The sequence below is a fragment of the Engraulis encrasicolus genome, chromosome 13 (genome assembly GCF_034702125.1).
Source record: "Engraulis encrasicolus isolate BLACKSEA-1 chromosome 13, IST_EnEncr_1.0, whole genome shotgun sequence".
NCBI classification, from domain to species: domain Eukaryota; kingdom Metazoa; phylum Chordata; class Actinopteri; order Clupeiformes; family Engraulidae; genus Engraulis; species Engraulis encrasicolus.
This window is the reverse complement of record NC_085869.1, coordinates 48575856-48596234: the sequence shown is the minus strand read 5'-3', so window position 1 is coordinate 48596234 and position 20379 is coordinate 48575856. Positions and strand designations below refer to the sequence as shown.

The following is a 20379-nucleotide window of genomic DNA, read 5'->3' as shown; positions in this document are numbered from 1 at the left end:
TGGGATGATTGGTCATGACCCAAACAACAATCGATTAGTTTTTGGGAGTGATTGGGTCAAAGGTCAAAGGTCAAGGTCACGAAAAGGTAAAAAAACGTAAATTGAGCCATTTTTATGAAATTTAGTGGGATGATTGGTCATGACCAGGGCTCTAAATTAACTTTTTCCACCACCAGCCAATTTGGCTAGTGGACATTTTTTCTTACCAGCCAAACAGAAGTTCAACTAGCCATTTTTTTTAATCTCGCCAAAATAAACTATGCATTAGGCTAGTTATTTTTTTTCTAATTAAATGGTCATTTTGTCCAACTGTTTCTACAACACAGATACACTATAGGCCTGCATAGGCTACTATATGCCTACTACATAATAAGCATATTATAGGCTATATATTTTTTCATTATTTTTTAACTTCTGCTTTATTTTTTACTTTCATTACTTAGGCCTATTTAGTTTGATTAGTTTTTGTTCAATTCCTCTGAAAACAGCTGAATCACATCACACAAGCCACTCACATAACATACCTTTAACATACAGTAACCAAGCACACAGCCAAACACTACAAAACCTCACATACGCACGGCACACCCCAAGGAAGGAGAAGAGATGAGAGGAAAAGGAGAGGAGAGAGGAGGAGCTCTTCTCTACCATGCGCAACAAAATGACAAGAATAAGCCTAGTTTAATTAAAAGTAAAAAATATCTCGGGAATCTTCGCTTCCTTTGTTACTTCCACAGCTTCGTCGTTGGTTGCTTTTTTTCCTTTCCGATGGCTTGGGCTTATTCCAACTTAGTTGCGCCAGGACTCTGAACATTTCAGAAGACAACTGAAATGACAGCTACGGTCACACTAGGCTACTCTGACAGTCGGCTCTCCTCCTCTGCCCTGGTCGCTATTTCGTTCCACAACCACTCATTTTTAACGTCACTATTTACAATTACTTCTAGCATTCACCAACACACAGAACCTTGCTCTAACCCCCGCCACATTCTTATCACTCGCACAAAATATAGTCTACACAACAGAAGTAGCGCTATGCATAATCTGCTTAAGTCCTGTTATTGAAACGGTCAGGGCCTCGCTGCTTCAAAAATGCAGCCTGTTACAGCAAGGTTCATAGTAATAATAGCAGTAGTGACGTTAAAAAGGTTGTAGCGTAAGCGACGAGAGCCTAGGAGGAGAGCTGCCTGTCAGAATAGTGTGAGCGCAGCTTAGCTGACAGAAGGCTGGTCGTCTGAAATGTTTTCAATCCTGGCGCGCGCATTGCAACAGCATGGAGTTGACGCTCGATGCACTGGAAAGCCCACGGTGGGAGGCTACGTCGTGACGCTAGTGTCCATGGGTAATGTAGGAAATCTCGCCGTATAACGCTCGTCAGAGCAGCGGTTTACCGTTCATAAGTTACTGTACTCGGGCGCTACTAGCCAAATTGGCGGGTAGGTATTTTTTTCTACTAGCCAAAATGAATTTTCACCCGTGTTTGGCGTGTGTTAATTTAGAGCCCTGGTCACAACCCAAGGAACAATCGATTACTTTTTGGGAGTGATTGGGTCAAAGGTCAAAGGTCAAGGTCACGGAAAGGTCAAAAACGTACATTGAGCCGATTTTTATGAAATTTAGTGGGATGATTGGTCATGACCCAAGGAACAATCGATTACTTTTTGGGAGTGATTGGGTCAAAGGTCAAGGTCACGAAAAGGTCAAAAACGTAAATTGAGCCGATTTTTATGAAATTTAGTGGGATGATTGGTCATGACCCAAGGAACAATCGATTACTTTTTGGGAGTGATTGGGTCAAAGGTCAAGGTCAAGGTGACGAAAAGGTCAAAAACTTTTTTCTTTGCCAAGCACTATATGCCAGAACAACGTGTGCATGCTGAATTGAATAAGAGGTCAAGACTGGGCCAGAAATGTAATATTACGATATTCCGGTCCGATTTAAATGACACTAACACCAAAATTTGGAGAATGTTATGCCCCACACTCTGAAGATGGCCAGAAAAAAATAAGTGGTGTAGGCGAAGGTTTGCGCTCTACCGAGTGCCCGTTATAGTTAAGACATGTATTACTAATTATAATATTATAAAATAGAAAATGATTAAATAAATGAGGGGGAAAATCTAGTCTAATAATGCAAATAATCAACCAAAGGATCAGATAGATGTGGTCCTGTCAGGTTGTGAAAGGCACATATTTGTCATTTCATTGTTCATTGAGCCAGGTAAAGCACAACATATACAGTATTCATTTTTGTAAGACTTTAAAGTACAAATAGAAAATATGGACTGTTGCAAATCACAGTTACTAATACTTTGTCAACCTTGCAATAACCTTACATTGCATTACATAATACTTAGCTGAAGCTGAAGCTTTTATCCAAAAGCTAGACTGCAGCGGGTGGATCAATGTACAAGAATAATTTGTATTTTGAGCTTTAGTTTCAACATTGTGTTTTCTGTAACATTTTATTTTAGCTGAATCATTACTGATCATGTTTAAAGAAGTCAGCTAGTGTGCGAGGAATATGCAGTCATCTGTCTTATAGTCAAACATATTACTGATTTCAAAATTACTCAAAGTGGAAAAGCAATTAATGTTGATCTCGAGTTAATGCTGTAAATGCACAATTTTCCGCCACTCTGATTTTCCTTCTGTGCAGTGGAGGTGCCCATCCCGCCACCTCCTTGCGCTTGTTCCCCCCAAAGGCACTGGCTCCCCCTCCCCTTGCGTGTAAGCGGTGTGTGTGTGTTGATATTCATTCAACATGGCTGCACCCACAGAATTTGTACCAAAGAAAAGGACAAACGGCTCAATTATATGGTGTTATTTCGGATTTAGAGCCTCTGATGAGGTGCAGAAGGAGGTATTCAAGAAACTGCTGCCATCAAAATCATCAAGCACCACAAACCTCTTCAACCATTTGCAGTAACACCATTAACTCTTATATGAAGAGTGTGCAAGGCTGCGATTCGCGGGAAAACCAAACACGACCATCGCTACCACATCTAAGAAGGCACAACAAACAACGCAAACATCTTTACCCCGGTGGCAACCCTATGAAAAAACAAGTGCAAGGTGGGTCAGCATTACGGGGTCCATTGTCTTTTATATATCGCAAAAGACATGACGCCCAGAGCAGTTGTTGAGCAACCAAGCTTCATACAAATACTAAAAAAGCTTGACCCTAAATACAATCTCCCAAGTCGCCACTTTTTTTGCGAGACAAGGGCTTCCCCGAATGTACTCAAGAGAGAGAGAGCGCCTCGCCGCCAACCTCGCAAAAGCCGTCTACTATGACCTGACTACAGATATGTGGAGCAGCAGGACGTGTGAGCCATACATATGCGTAACAATCCATTATATCGTCAAGTGGAAGATTAAAAGTGTCTACCTGCAGGCAACATATTTCCCTCAAGACCATGCTTGAGAAAACATTGCAGAGGCTCTTGGTGACGTGACGACTACGTGGATATCCAATCCAAATCTCGTGGCCATAACCACTGACAACGTACGCAACATCGTCAGTGCTGTACAGAGCAAGCAGTGGCTGCAAAAACAGAGTCATGGCAGATCCGACTCCCCCCAGTGCTAAGAAGAGGAAGACCCAAGCCAGCTTCTGATCAAGATGTAACCCCCTCCTCTGCCTTCACACCTCGCGAGCCCATTGAGAATGAGCTGTCAAGCTATTTGCAGTCTGTATGTTTAGAGAGTAAGGCAGATACTTTACAATGGTGTTGGGAACACCAGGTTGCCTATCCGGCACTAAGCAGCCTTGCACACAAGTAAGTTACCTGTGCGTGCCTGCCACCAGCAGTCCTTGAGAAAGGATTTTCAGCTGTCGTGGAAATATAAGTACAGTATATCACGAAAGTGTGTACACCCCTCACAGTTTTTGCAGATTTGTGAGTATATCTTTTCATAGGAAAGCATTACAGAAAATTCACTTTGACACAATGATTAGTGACCTTTTAACAACATATTTAACCGCTTAAATTTCTTGTTCACTCAGAAAAAAACAAAATACAGCCATTAATGTTTGAACATGTACTCACAAAAGTGAGTACACCCCAGATTAAAATCCGGTAGAGAAGGGGCTGTGTTGGCTCGAATCGTCTCGAAATGAAAAGGGATTAAAAGGGAGGTCATCAGTGTGCGTTTCAACCTTTCTTTGCATTGAACTTTTATATTTTGAGTGTGCACCTGGATTAAATAGATTTGTGTGTAATTTGAATGCAATCCTATGGAGAATATCATGATCTGCTTCAGTAGTCACAGGGCATGTTGACATGCATTTTTCTTTTAGGTGTATTTCAGATAACCAATGTTGACAGCATTCATGCATACCGAAACCATGACAGTCCCACTACCAGGCTTGGCTATTGAGAGGATACACTTTTTTGAAAACTCACTTGTTTACCACCACACATGCTTGACACCATCTAAAGCAAATTTGTTTATCTTGGTCTAAAGAGAAATGAACAGACCAAAGATATGGATCACTGGAACCATGTCATGTGATCTGATGAGACCAAGATAAACAAATTTACTTTAGATGGTGTCGAAAAACAATGGTACGAAAAAGAAAAAAAATGCAGTGAGCAGTGATTTTGTGGGCAAAAATGCCTTGTTGATGGCAGCAGTCAGAGGAAAATGGCCAGACTGGTTTGAGCTGATAAAAAGGCAACATTTAAGTCAAATAACTACTCATTACAACCGAGGTACGCATAAGAGAATCCCTGATTACACAACACATCAAATGGGCTATAGCAGCAGAAAACCACATTTGGTGCCACTCCTGTCAGCTAAGAACAGGAAAATGAGGCAACAATTTGGACAGGCTCACCATGAACGAGACTCAGTGTACCCCTTAATTTGGGCCTGTTTAAGCAGAACCTACCTTGGCCTTCATTATCTGTCCTCATACTGAAATCATGCTGATACTCTCCAGGTATCACCTAACTGTATATACAGGACATTTTGTTTGACTGGTGCCCTCCCATTGAACAAATCGAACAGCTATGTATGCTGAATGGCATATTTTTGGAAACATCTGGTAAGCTCTTTGAAAGTGTGGCATGTCGGTAAATGCAGATATTCCTATGAATTACACGGTATACAACTTATTAAAGGCACTAATTTAAGACTCTGTATGTAGACTAGGGAAAGGCCTGGAGAGGCACTGAAAGTGGAAATGTACAGAAAACACACAGCTGTCCATGGGTCGTCATCTTTTTATGGGCTTTTGAGCACTGTTGCTGAGCCAGAGGTTTAAACACAATGCAGAACACATTTTGGTTCATGTTTGTTGGGTATAAAAAGGTTAAACTGTGTCAGGGCATGAGCACAGTATTGCGGTTTTAAAGTTGTCTAATAATGACCACACAAATGAACATGGGCAGGGTAAGCTGGAATTTATTTATTGTCTTTTAATACTAGGGTAAGTTAGTAAAACCTCTGTGAAATCAAAAACAAATAAAGACTGAGATATTGTTTCATTGTTGATTACTGTGATGTTTCAGATCACCTTCTACGAGGACAGAAACTTTGGGGGGCGGTCCTGGGAGTGCAGCGGAGACTGTGGCGATTTCTCTTCCTACCTCAGCCGCTGTCACTCCTGTAGGGTGGACAGTGGCTGTTGGATGATGTATGACCGCCCCAACTACATGGGAAACCAGTACTTTATGAGGAGGGGAGAATACCCTGACTACATGAGCATGTGGGGATGGAATAACTGCATCAGATCTTGCCGCATGATCCCCATGGTAAAATGATACATTTAATGATAGATCAAACTGATTATGAACAACTCAATATGAGCTAGTGCGTTGGATGTAACCAACGGTTCAAAGTAATAATTAAATACTCTACACCCTGTATATCACACTTTTCACATTTTAGTCGAACAGTTGAAACGTAAGTAATAAATACATTTGTAGTGTAACAGACGGTGTGCTGAATATTTACTGATTAAGGAGTTATGAACAGTAATTGAAGGTACGTTCATATATGTGCTCCACAGTACAGAGGGACCTACAGAATGAGGATCTACGAGGGTGAGCATTTCGGAGGAATGATGCATGATATGATGGATGACTGTCACTCCATCATGGATCGCTACCGTATGTCCGACTGCATGTCCTGCCATGTGATGGATGGCCACTGGCTCATGTACGAGCAGCCCCATTACGAAGGAAGGATGTGGTACTTCGGGCCTGGAGAATACAGAAGCTTCAGACACATGGGATTCAGATGCATGAGCATGAGACGCATCATGCATTCCTGGTTTTAGTCACTTGACGGAGAAAAGCATGTACAATAAATTGTGGTTTGTTATTCCTTTCTCCAACTACATGGAGAAACCCTGAAACACTCTGAACACGTAACATACTTAAATGTTCTATGAAACTAGGAAAACCGCTGTTATCAAGGACAGTGTCCTTATGTGGGCTCTTCCATATAGCTTGTAATGCTACATTGCACTTTCCATTTCAGTGAATCTTAGCCTGGTCCTGACCATCCCATAATACTACCATTTCATTTCGTATTCATGGTCTGGAGGTTGTTTGATCTGACGCGATTGCAGGAAGCGGGAAGGAAATTTTCAGAAAAATCAGGACAAGTTGTTGAACAAACATGTCTGATGTCTATCTTTGGCAATGTAGGACCGTTTAACAGACATGCATGACAGAACATCCTACCTTAGGACAAAATTACAATGTAGGACCGTTTATCAGAACACCGGCCAAATCCTACCACTCAACATCGCTCCACAGAAAACAGTTATCAGACGTAGTACGGAGCCAAGTCTCTTGGCGGAAGTACTGTATGTAGTATGGTGCACGAGGCTAAGTAAATCTGCCCAGCCAGCAAAAACATAGATGTTCCTTTGCCTAAACAGCAACATTGTCACTCACATCAGTGGGTGTATAATACCTAGGGATGCAAATTATCGATTAATTCATTAATCGTTAGTTGATTGCCTTATCGATCAACTTACGATTAATTGATAACCGGCGTTTTCCCCCTGAAATCTCAATGTTTATTGAAAAAAAAAACCCTACTAAATCTAAAAATTACAATTAAAAATGTTGATAAAATGCTACAATTAAATTAGTTCTATTTAAATCCTTTAATCCAAAGGTGGTTGAAATATTCCCACTATTCACACCCCTCTTCACACACACTCTTCACATGCCCATTTCTCCTGGGTCTCTTGTCAGTGGATTGGCGATTAATTGCGATTAATGAGTTATTAATCGATTAACGCATTGATCGATTGAAGTCGATTAATTGATTAATCGTTTGCATCCCTAATAATACCTATGTTTAGTAGTGAGATACAGTATATCAAAGGTACTTCAATTACAGTGCACGTCTGTTCTAACCTGGTTCTCACGCGATGATTGTTACCAACCATCTGGAACATTGTCAATCGCTTAGCTCTGGAAAGACGTGGGTGTGTTCAAAACAGTTCGAACCTGATTGGAGAATTCACGTGGCCACTGACTTTATATATCCCACCCCGCAATTCTGATTGGACAGGCTGTGAAATATCTGATTCCGTTCGGGCTCATCTAAGATTTCCAGACCCTCGTGCGAGCTCACAAAGTTGAGCGGAAATGCACAAAGGGTCTGCGGGAGAGCCAGGCTACGTCTGTTCAACCCACCTTTAAGAACTGTGTATATAAGGTCTGCCAAACCTAGCTTCTAATTTGCTGTAGCAGCCAGGCAGTGGAAGTCACATAAAAGACTAAATACAACTAAAAGTCAAGAATCAGAACAACTTTGAATAAATAGACATTGGGCACACAATATGGCACTGTAGTATGGTTCAGTCTGTATACTGAATTTACCTATCTTATTAGGTTACTGCAATCATCAAGCTGATTTTTTTGCATTTTGGTCACAAGTTTCTTCAGAAACCTGACTCTGGGTCATACTTAAATCAAGATTTACCTGATACATAAGTTTCCCGTTTACAAACATTTGCGGTGTGAGGAGGGGCAAGATGCTAAGTAGCCAACCATGTGAGCTCATTTTTTGAGTGACAGCCGTTTCCAACAATCAGCGGTTGAAGAGCCAGGGATTATTTACAAACTGGAAACCCATGTACACAACTATGTCAACTGTTCACTAGCCATTGTTAACTCACCTAATGTGATGAAGTAAAAATATATAGTCTTAATAATTTGTCTTTCACATTCACCACATTCTGTCTCACTCACTATTTGACTTTCCCTAAGGTAGCCTACTTGAAATATGTTACATATTCAATGTGTTGTTGTTTATGTACTGTAGACTATGTGTGGGGGAAAGGTGTGAATGTTGTTCACATTGCTAATGTATTTATAGTACCTTTCATACACCTGCCCTTTTGGAGCCTTGTGAAAAAGATAATGGAAACAATAAAGACTATTATTCTAAGACCTGCTGTATCAATGTAAACACATTGTTCTTTCTGACTCCTTAATGACCACCTATTCTCTCTGTGTAGAAACTAGCCCTATTCAGTCACCTTCGACTGCCATTGGTATGTCCAAGAAATGCCCAAAACCTAAGGATAGCACACAAAGCTACTGCCATCTTGACCATTTCAGCCAAATGTAATCCGTTCATGTACCTATTAAAGAGTGCAAGGACACATTATTTGGTACAAATCCACCCACCTGTTAAAACTTTATCATACAAAAAGATGGCCATCTTGAAGTATGCTGCGGCAGTCAGGGCAAAGACATAAAAACCCTGCAGCACCAATATAACAAGACATTTCACTTCTCAAAGTACAGTAAAAGAGGCCCTGCTCCACTTTGCCATCTGATGGACAACAGAAAGTATTACATAGTCTTCATGACATCACATTGTTTTCATATTCAATGAAGGCTTTTAGGCTCACTTGCATCAAATATGAGTCCTTTTCTCCTGTTACCAAATAGCCTATTCTTTCAAACTGATCCATACAATTGAAAATGTACTGTATACAGGGAATTGTGTAAAAAGTAAAGTAGAATAACAGAAACACAATCATAACTGCAATACAGGCATAGTCATACTGTAGTATACTGATACAAATGCTTGTTATATTATTATACATTATACATATTTCTGTTACAGAACATCATTTGTCCCTCTCTGCTTGAAATAAAGCCATCTATTTTATTGTATGATGAAAACACATGGTACGATTGTGTGTATAAGTGTATTGGTGGTATTTTTGTATCAAGTTTTTAGGGCAGTAAAAATAAATACTTAGCATGCTTAAATTGTCAAGAAGGTATCATACACACAACATGTGCATTTATTCCACTACCGCAAATATTTGACATACCAGTAAAAGACAGGGTTGACATTCATATATGAAAATGAGATTCAGAGTTTCTTTAGATCACTGGAAGAGTCATGAAATGCTACTTTCCAGGATTTTTTAAAACAAACTTTCATTAAAACATTATTCATTTCATATGTAAATATGGATAATAGTTTTTTAAAAGTCAAGATGACGGATACAATATTACAGGCAACAACATTACAGGCGTGGGAGAGCAAATACAGTTTGTGGCGTGTCAAAGAGGTGACCCTTTACAAGAGTAGGTCAAAGGTCGACAACAGGTCAACAAATGCTCAGTGATCGAGGTGGATCGAGAGTAAAGTCCTTGCCATTATCCCTTTCTAGTCTCCAGCCCTCTTTTTGTTGAACCTCTATAAAAAAATTGACCAATAGCACAGTGCCCATCAACTACTGCCTATACGTAAGTGACATTGTGGCACATTGCGTGATGTTGTGACCATGAGAGCATTTCTGTTCATCTGTATGGTAAAACATGGTGATAGAAGGACACTGTGTGCTACATGATGTCTATTTGTGAAGCTCCATAACATGAAAGCTGACTAAGCCCTTTGGCACAATGGGATCCCCAGTTCCCTGTGACACCTTGGGTATAAAAGAGACCACTGCTCACAGCTCTTCAGCCTGGCTCAAACCAAAACAACAACCGCAACCATGCACGGCAAGGTAAGTTGACAGAAGAGGATGTTTTATTTATTGAACGTCAACTACACAATGTTAACAATATAGTATAAGATTAAATACATGCATCTTCTGAACAGGGGTTAATATATTAGTTTGTGGCAAATTGCTAAAACTAAGCAAGTATTAATAGTTCAGAATGTATCAAATGTCTAAGTATTTAAACAAACTTTTCTTCCCAGATCGTGTTCTACGAGGACAGAAACTTCCAGGGTCGCTCCTGGGAGTGCATGGGAGACTGTGCTGACATGTCCTCCCACCTGAGCCGCTGCCACTCCTTCAGGGTGCACAGTGGCTGCTGGATGATGTACGACCAGCCCAACTACATGGGCATGCAGTACTTCATGAGGAGGGGCGAGTACCCCGACTACATGAGCATGTGGGGTTGGCAGAACTGCATCAGATCTTGGCGTCATATCCCCATGGTAACTTTATAGCTGAACATTTATTGAATCTTTTCGTCCTATATGCTTCACTTTGTCATTCTTTGACACAAACACTAACTCCAACCAATCTCCATTACAGCACAGAGGAAACTACAGAATGAGGATCTACGAGAGGGACAACTTTGGTGGTCAGATGCACGAGATGATGGATGACTGTGACTCTATCATGGACCGCTACCGTATGAACCACTGCCAGTCTTGCCACGTGATGGATGGCCACTGGCTCATGTATGAGCAGCCCCACTACAGAGGAAGACAGTATTACTTCCCTCCTGGAGAGTACAGAAACTGGAGGAACTACGGACACCCTGACATGAGATTCATGAGCATGAGGCGTATCACGGACTCTATGTACTAAATTCTCGTCTGTAAAAATGTTGTGAACGCAACAGATTTTAAATTATTTCTTCTGCTTGTTTTAAACTGCTGCCTATTTCTTTTCTTTATTTACATATGCACAATTAGAACAGCAGAAGCACCCAGTGTCCATACTGAATTTTAAAATAAAAAGCTGAAAACAACTGTTTACTCAGAAATTCTGCCATGTAAAATGTTCTCATGCAAAATTTGTTTTGCAGTTGCTACAATGTTGGCCAAGCTGATAAGAAGGAACATGCCAGAAACCCAGACAATGTTCATTACAATGTACCTATGTATCCAAAGAAATGCTCATTTCTCACTGAACTCACAAAGCACTTCAACAAAATTGTCGTCCTCAGCCAGTTTGGCATAAGGCCACCATACAGCTCTGCAAAGGGTAATTGGACATTAGCCAAGCATTGTTTCCTCGTTGCAACTCGAGGAGCACGCTAAGGCACACATATACACCTAAACTCCATGCAATATATTTAACACATTGAAGACCAGCGGTGTTTATGGAATTATGTCATAGCATATCGGTGTTCTAAACCCTTTTTCGACATTTTTTATAGAGTCACAGCATATCATGTGATAGGGCCACTGAAACATGTTAGGGCCACTGAAACATGTCATGGCTCATTTGAAAGTGGAGACTTTACCCTTTTAGTAGGTGAAATATGTTTGTCTCTACAATCTTTTATTGCCAAGCAAACCTAGGTTAAACCGGGGCGGATATCCACTGAGTTCAGCAAGAAACTGAGATATTGAAGTTTTTGTGAAACATGTGCTGTTTCAGAATCTCACGCCTTTAAACAGGGACCAGTTGCTATATTGATATGAAATTGGTAAAGGCACTTAGCTCCGTTGTCTGTTGCCCTAATCTTGACCTGACACCTCCTCTGTCCTACTACATCGGCCAATCAAAAGCATGTATTCACGTCAAAAACTTCACCGTAAAGTGTGCTCTCTGTCCCTGCACACGTAATGTCTTAGCACACATCAAAGCGGTCTTCAGTCACTCGCAGAAGTTGACACATATCCTAAAACAGGTCAAGAAAGTCATTTAGCCCAACCTCGACAGCAAAACCCAATAACCCCATGCTTTAGTGTCTCTTATCCATATGGAATGCAGTGTTTATGTAGCCACCTATGCTATTAGCTTCTGACTGACAGCAAACTTCCATACTGTAAGTTAGTCATCATGGGGGGAGAAATCATAAACAGAATAAGCAATTCAACTTGAATTGAACTGGCTGACGACCAAACTTCCAAATCAGAGGGTATTGGATCCAATCACAGTTTGGGCGTCATCTGTAAGGATCTAGCCAAGGATCCGGTAAGGATCTAGCCCCGGGAAGGTTAAGGTACTCAGCCAGACACAAAATAAAATTGCCCTCTTCTGTGTTTATTGCTTGAAGGTCATGATAAGTGCCAAAGACTGGACGCCGACGCAAGTGAACAACATACAAGCGCGATTCTTGTGTTTAACAAGACGGCAGCATCACAGACACCATACCACAAGAGGTAGACCTAGGGCTAAACAGAGAAGGGCAAGGGGCAGCCCTGACATAATCAATCATTAGTCACAGTTAAAGTTAGGGCTAAACCAACCCAAGAACAGCTGTTCTTGGGTTGGCGCTGAAACGGTGTTGTGATTAAAATGTCCAAATCAAGTTTTTGACTGCCATTTTCGTTATCATTTCTATTCATCACAGACCTCCCAAAATCACATACGTATATTATGCATTGAAGGGTGTAGATTAGTAATTTAATACTGAAACGTAAAAATACATTTTTATCAATTGGTACCCAACGCATGGGCGTGAATTACGTAATTCTACGGATTTGGTACTCAGTGTGTTGAGAATCCAATGTTACTCCCCTTTCAGAAGGTCAAAGACAGCATGAACATAGAACTGTGCTCATGTACAACATATAAAACTCCACCTTCCCATAAATAAAATAACATTTCATCTTATCGTGACTCAATAGACTTAGAGGACATTAGCAATAATTAAGGTACTGGACAATGGAAATGGTTACTGGAGCAATGTGGGGTTAGATGCATTGCACAACTGCATTTCAGCCATGGAAGGTCTAAGGACACACATTCTTCTGCTGGCAAGTCCAAATTATTAAAGCTAATACAGGACTTGACCAAACTGTTGTAATAAAAAGATTTATGTGTGGATTCTGGACCAAAGACATACATTATCCAAACCTGTCCTTAAAAGGTGAAGTAAATGTTCACACACACCTGGAGTGTGTGGTTTGGTGTAGACTGTGTGGTTTGAAGTAAAAGGCCAATTTCAAGGTACATGTATTGTGCAAAATTCATCATAACTTATAAGACTTTATAAAAATATATGAATTCCTTAAATTGATTTTTAAAATGCTACAACTATAACTGCATAAGCCATTGAGTTTTATTTTGAAGGATAGAATATGTTGGCTATGTCACCTTACATACAACTGTGCAGAGTGTGCTCATACTTTCTGCAGAAGAATCATAACACTAGGCACGACAGTGGAGGTATCGTCTTGGGGTCAAAAAGGTCTACCATTCTTTGACCATGCCGTGACCTCAACATTGGTCCAAGGACTATAACCAATACCCTGGACAATAACAGCTGAAAGTCACTTAGGATAAAAGAGTCATCTAAGTGTATGTAATTGTTACGCTCAAATACTATAATCGCCCAAAGGTGCTACCAACAGAACCAACCTTAGCCTTAAAAGGTAATACACAAAACAAAAAGACAACCCTACCTGAGGGGATTTTATTATACTTCACATCAACCAAATGTATCATTAGTCTAAAGCTGGGCATACACTGTGCGATATTTTCAGTCGTGGTTATTAAGATCCTGCTCACACTGCACGAGGGAATTTTAAGATTTAAAAGTTCACATTTCATGACTCAACTCCTCACACTATACGAGCCGACGGTCGGATGCGAGCAGAGTGCTCACACTGTGCTGCACAACAGGCTTGTTTAGGGACTGCAGATGACAACAATGAGGAGGGAACATGTGCACCTGAGGTGGAGATGATGAGGCGCTTAAGAGCAAATCGCGCCGCCCTGTCAATTTGTGCATGTGTTGTGTCAAATCGGGTCGTAGCAACAGGGGGTGTTCACTCCCGGAACTAGCTACTAGCCACAACTAGCTAACCCTAACCCAAAACCAAGTGAAAAATGAATGGGTGTCAATGGAGTTTTGGTGATTAAAAAAAAAAATGCTTTGCCCTGAAATATTAATATTCCATTCGAAGCTAGAAATAATAAGACCTAATTTGAGTATCGTCTCGATTTTATTGCGCCACTAGATTACTATATATTGGGTCACGGAGCTCAATTTATGAGGCCAAACCCATAAACATTAGCGGAGTGCTAGCGAGTACAGGTCGACATCTTATGCCCTGCTGGAAAAACCAAACACCTGAAACATTTGTCAATACAGTCTATTATATAACACCAGCCATAATGCTTACCAGGAATATTTTGTTGATGAGATTTCTGACTTGAAATTGCAGTAACAATGTATTTAGGATTTAGCCCTATGGGCTCCCTTTTCCATTCCATACATTTTCCCACATGAAAGACTTGCCAATACTCGCCAACTAGTGGACACTCAAAAGGAACTGCAGTATGCATGCAAAGCTAACTGGCTACAATGGGAACCAATCAGACTGAATCTTCTCTTCTATTCTAATTTCCCTGGTACCACTAGCCTGGTTCTCACAGATGGTGCGTGTGTGCAGCTCCGGAGCCCCCTGGTGGAGCGGAGCTACACACACTACCATCTGGTAGCTAGGCCATTAATATGCTCTTCTCGAGTAGAAAATAAACGGAGCATTTATTGCTTTAATATCCACAGCAGCTGGCATTGATGAGTCACAGGACAGATTATAGACTATATTGACTCTTTAGAGATTAACAGAAAACGTTTTTGGAGGCATTTGTTGGTGGTGAGTTGCAATAAATGCACTGTTTATTTTCTGACTCAAGAAGAGCATGTTAAAAGCAGTGCTACCAGACAGTAGTTTGTGTACACACACGCACCGACGGTGAGAACCAGGCTATCGTAGCACTGCTTTAACTGTGCGATTTACTCACGAGGGACGACCAGGATTTCAAACAGCTTTGATTTTCTTGCGACTCTACGATTGCACGATCGTGAGGTGAAATCGCTTGTCGTTACCCCATGTGCACTACACGATGCGAGACTCACGATTGAACTGTGATTGAGCAAGAAATTGGCCCAACTGCCTAAAAGTCGTGCGAATGACAAATCGTGGCAAAATCGGACAAGAAGTTGCACAGTGTAAACCATCCCTAATTTCCCGGGAAAATCCCTATTTTTGACTAATTTCCCGAAATATCCCGGATTTGTCACATTATCAAAAAACACCGTTGGTCCTGTAGGCTATTTATAGGCTACCCACGGCCCTGTCCGACGAGCCACACCCCCTCTTGAAGAGAGACACAGAGGGTCTTGCTTATCAAGCTACGTGCCAGAAGACGGTATGCCAGATACCAAGAATTGAAGTTCCTTGAAAATACGAGCTGTCAATCTCGAGCTCCGTAGCGCTTGTGCGCCCACTATTTCCCTCAGAAACCGTCAGTTCATGCAACGCATAAAACAGCCTCGTAACAGCGAATCATGCGATTAACCTAATCACAACCTGTACCAGCACGAAGTTTTGCACGAACAGACAACTTGTGCGACAAAACAACAAGAAGCAACTCATTGCGCTCATTTCATTGTTTTGTTTTCATTGCATTGTTTCTCCACGCTGTAAAACGTGTGCTGAGGGATTTTAGACAGAATCTGTCTTTGCACGAGCGCTGTTGTGAAAAGCATAGAACGCACCGTCCGATCTGTCTGTCATCCCATTGACTGTCAAAATTTGGCCTTTGGAAATTTTCCCGGATTTTGGCTTAAAATGTGGGAATTTTCCCGGATTTTGGGAGCTCAAAGTTGACAGGTATGGTGTAAACCCAGCTTAAATAATCTAAACACAAGACGCAGGCTGGAGAGGCAAAAGCCATAGTCCCAGTAAGAAAGCCTCTCGAAGAGCTTTTAAGCAGGTCTTGACAGAAGGCACAGGTCTCATTAGGCCGCTCCCCACTGTTGCTTCAGCTGAATAAAGGAACGAGGCAAAATGAGACATGCATGCAGCTGAAGCAGTAATGCAATGCATAGTGCATCAATCACCAAAGCAATCATGTGCATCATCACCCCTCATGGCTCTGTCAATACTGCCACATGCCCATGCATCGCATAACCTTGCATTCAAGCTGCTGCATGCAAAATGGTAATAAAATATGCATGGTAATTCATCAGTGCATGAGGGGTGAACATACGCATACAGTATTCTGCGGCAAGCATATTCCAGCACCAACAGCCCAAGCAATTCCATTATTAAGTTAAACTTAAGACACCAATAAACAGCTTACAGGACAGATCAGTGCAACTAAGGGTTTAATAGGAGCCAAAGCACCTGAGAAGTTTGCAATGTGCAACTCAAAACACAGCCCTATAAGGAGCCAAAAACATAACCAGGTTTAGTTCTATATTGCCTGTGTTGGCAGGATGGATAGTAAGAACTACACAGTGTCCAGGACATCTACTTGACAGACATCCTATAGAGAGCGAGTGCCTGTGAAGCATGAGAAATCAACCTTGTGGAGGAAAATATAAGTCAGTTTAAGCGTTAATGACAAACACAATTGAAAACAATAACGGCGCATTGGGTGAGGTAGCTATCCATGGTCCTGAAGTGTCACTGATGTAGCGCCGAACCCTGCCCTGGCAGGAATCTCGAGATCTAAGTGAACACCTGCAGGGCTCAGGAATATCAAATATGGATATCACAGATAATGCAAAATAGATCAGGTGTCATTAATGAGCAGCAAACATGTGCTCTATATACTAAGAAAATTCACTGGGTACTAAAGATCACCATGGTGGTCCATGCACAAAGGGTGGATAAACAATGTTCATGAATTCAAGATATTCTATTATTTGTTTAACACTATGATTCATCCTGTAGAGTGTGAATTCTTTGTTTTGTTATTCTGGATTACAAACTATTTTATATTTGGGTTAGGTCTTCGGTTATTAAAATTAAAATTATTTTTACACAAATCTTTGTAACAAAGAATTATTTACCATGTGGTTACACCTGACAAAAAAAGCGAGGAAGCTATTGCCAAGAAAATAACTATGAGTGTGTTTATATGCAGTTCAGTATCCTGAATAGGAGGCTTTTCCCAGTTATGATCAAATTCAGGATTAGGAGTTTATGAGCACAGAGTGTTATATCCCAGTCTACATTATTGGCCGTTATAGAATTCCCGTCAAATGCTTGTAGTCTAGATACCAGCAACAGTGTTTTATGGGAGGCCTCGGTATCTGGGATAAGGTGTTTACACGCATCAGTATCTATCGGAATACTCCACCTAGCGTATCCCGATTACTCAAAGTTATGAATAAGGGCTTATCCGAGATAAAGGTGCTTATAATGTTCAAACACAAATTCGGGATACTTAGTATCCAGTCATATTCGGGATACTGAACTGCATATGAACGCACTCAATGATGTGCTACATGCAACTCTTTTAAAATAACTTATGTTGTTTTGTTCTGTCATTACATGTTTAAAGAGGGGGAAACTGTGCCTTTGGTAAACAATGCATAGGGTAGAAAATTCTCTTTTTACTCCCCCACAAGGCTGGGAATAATGACCCTTTCTTGTCTATAGTACCCAGAGGTAGGATTTACTATAGCATACAGCTGACTAAGGCCTTTGACACAAAGGCAGCCCCCATATCTCTGTGTTGCCATAGGTATAAAACAGCTTGGCGACCACAGCCACTCAGCCTAGCTCAAACCCCAACAACAACCAGAACCATGCACGGCAAGGTAAACTGAAATGTCTAAACTTATAGAAACATTTTGATGTGATTTGAAAAGGAATCTGGCCTTCCACTGAACTTCACGTATAATCAAGTTAGAACATGAACTGATGAAACAAACAAAAAAAGACAACTAATTTAAAATTATTTCAAATTTAGAATTGTGTTACTTTGTACCTCTGTACCTGATACCCTGAGAAGTATGCCCAACTGTTTAGTCTAATTTGTTTTAAAACCTCTACAAGAAAACATGACATATTGTGCAATTGCTGGTTTTCCAGATCGTGTTCTACGAGGACAGGAACTTCCAGGGTCGCTCCTGGGAGTGCATGGGAGACATGGGTGATTTCTCCTCCCACCTGAGCCGCTGCCACTCCTTCAGGGTGCACAGTGGCTGCTGGATGATGTACGACCAGCCCAACTACATGGGCAACCAGTACTTCATGAGGAGGGGAGAGTACCCCGACTACATGAGCATGTGGGGTTGGAACAACGGGATCAGATCCTGCCGCCACATCCCCATGGTAAGTTTTCAGCATGATCGTACTATTCCAATATATTCAGTCTGTGCTTTAGATAGTATTATGTATTATCAATATTATTCAACTGCTAAGTGCAACATATCTTCATTACAGCACAGAGGAAACTACAGAATGAAGATCTACGAGAGGGAGGACTTCGGTGGTCAGATGCACGAGTGCATGGATGACTGTGACTCCATCATGGATCGCTACCGTATGAACCACTGCATGTCTTGCAACGTGATGGATGGTCACTGGCTCATGTATGAGCAGCCCCATTACAGAGGGAGACAGTACTACTTCCCCCCTGGAGAGTACAGAAACTGGAGAAACATGGGATACCCCAACATGAGATTCAGCAGCATGAGGCGTATCACTGACTCTATGTACTAATTTGTAGAAATGTTCTGAACACAAACTTTAAATCTATGTTTCTGATTGTTTTAAATTGCTGCATATTCTTTCTCTTAATTTATTTATGCACTGTTAAAACAACAGAAATGCCCAATGTCCATCCAAGATCTCAAATATAAAGAATTGAAGACAAAGCACTACTGATTGTTTTTATAATTATTATTTATTTATTTTACTATGGATACCCTGACATGAGATTCATGAGCATGAGGTGTATCATGGACTGTTGCTAATAATTTGTATAACTTGTAGAACTGTTCTGAACAAAAACTTTATAAAATCAGGCATTGGTAATACTTAATGTGAGGACTGCAGAAAAAACTGTCATGTTATACTGCAGTTCAATGCAGGTTTCCCAACAATTGATATTTACAAGGCATTACATCAAAACACATTGCGATGAGGCAGTCGCCAAGGCTTCCGAGAAATGAACATTTATGTCGGGTATAAATATGAAAGATGACAAATGTACACATAGGCTACGCCACATGTATGAATAACTTGCAGTCAATACTCAGTTAGCCTATAAAATCACCTGTTAATTGATGGACTAATGTTGTAGCCTTATTAAAAGAGAAAGACAAGCACTGCGGTGAGGACATTCCCAACAAATGCGAGAAGACACATCGCAGATCCAGAAAATATTCAAATACTTGAAATAATACTGCTGATGGGCATCCAATGTCGTTGTTTCCTCAGTCCGCTCACGATAGTTTCATGAGTCCGCTTCATTTTAACCAGCTGCCTCAACAATAATATGGTTGAGGTGGTTTTCTTTTTCTTTTTTAAATCACGCGCCTCAACATTAAAATCCACGTTTAACTGGCTGCATCTCTGCAATATTTCCGACCGCTTACAACACATGTAGTTGCGCTACATGCCTCTGTGTGCCGCCAAAAAGACGCAATGCACCACTTGCGGCAACTTCCACACTTACGGAAACTTCCACAGCAACCCTGAAATTCGCTTGGAGATCCGCAGTTTTCCACGTCTAGTCTGTTTTAGTACATCTGACCGTGGCCGTGGAAAACAACTTAAGTAGCTTTTTTGTCTGTAAGTGAGCTTCGTACATGAGGCCCCAGCAGGCTTTTAGGCAGGATTTTTTTTTAGGGTGTCTAACTTTTTTTAACCTGTCATTGTGCGTGGCGCCGTGCGGCTTTGCCGAGCGCCGTCGCGGGTGCCCCGCGGCGCCTCGACCCGCAGGCACAAGTAGGGCCCTATGAAATCCGTTTTAATTTTTCTCAAATTCCGTTTTATTTTTTCTCAAATTCCTTTTTTTCGGATTTATTTTTTGCCAAATTGGATTTTTTTTACATTTTTGAACTTTTTGAACATTTTTGAACCAAAGAAATCTTATTTCTTAGTTCTTAGTTATTTAGTTCAAACTGGTGGGTGAACAGAGCCAATCACTCATGGTTGAATGGTAGGCAGAGAAAAGAAGATTCAATTACCTACTAGGTTTTTTTTTGTTATATCAGCCCTCCAAAATATTTCAGGTAATATGGTAGCTGAAATGTACATGCGCATATATTCTATTATATACACGTGACGCACCCATCAAGAAGGCGAATTCACTTCTGATGCATTCAATTTGGACTCGGGCTGCATCAGGTTTTCTCGAATAAGTTTGGCTATATTGCAGGTGCAGCTACATTAGAGACATTTTTGTTCACGTAATATGTAGGCATTAAA

The 20379-nt window shown here is 40.9% G+C and overlaps 4 protein-coding genes across 4 annotated transcripts in view; 3 read left to right on the top strand and 1 right to left on the bottom strand.

Moving 5' to 3' along the window:
* Positions 1-20379, bottom strand: part of LOC134461304 (gamma-crystallin S-1-like) — a 383074-nt gene that overhangs the window by 209039 nt on the left and 153656 nt on the right. The gene's annotated exons all lie outside the window — the stretch shown is intronic.
* Positions 5493-6289, top strand: LOC134461288 (gamma-crystallin M2-like). Its single transcript, XM_063214099.1, has 2 exons — positions 5493-5762; positions 6020-6289. Exons 1-2 carry the CDS (start codon positions 5511-5513, stop codon positions 6287-6289), a joined length of 522 nt encoding a protein of 173 aa, XP_063070169.1. The 5' UTR covers positions 5493-5510.
* Positions 9998-10828, top strand: LOC134461285 (gamma-crystallin M2-like). The gene is made up of 3 exons (XM_063214095.1): positions 9998-10009; positions 10207-10449; positions 10550-10828. Exons 1-3 carry the CDS (start codon positions 9998-10000, stop codon positions 10826-10828), a joined length of 534 nt encoding a protein of 177 aa, XP_063070165.1.
* Positions 17748-18666, top strand: LOC134461286 (gamma-crystallin M2-like). The gene is made up of 3 exons (XM_063214096.1): positions 17748-17759; positions 18034-18276; positions 18388-18666. Exons 1-3 carry the CDS (start codon positions 17748-17750, stop codon positions 18664-18666), a joined length of 534 nt encoding a protein of 177 aa, XP_063070166.1.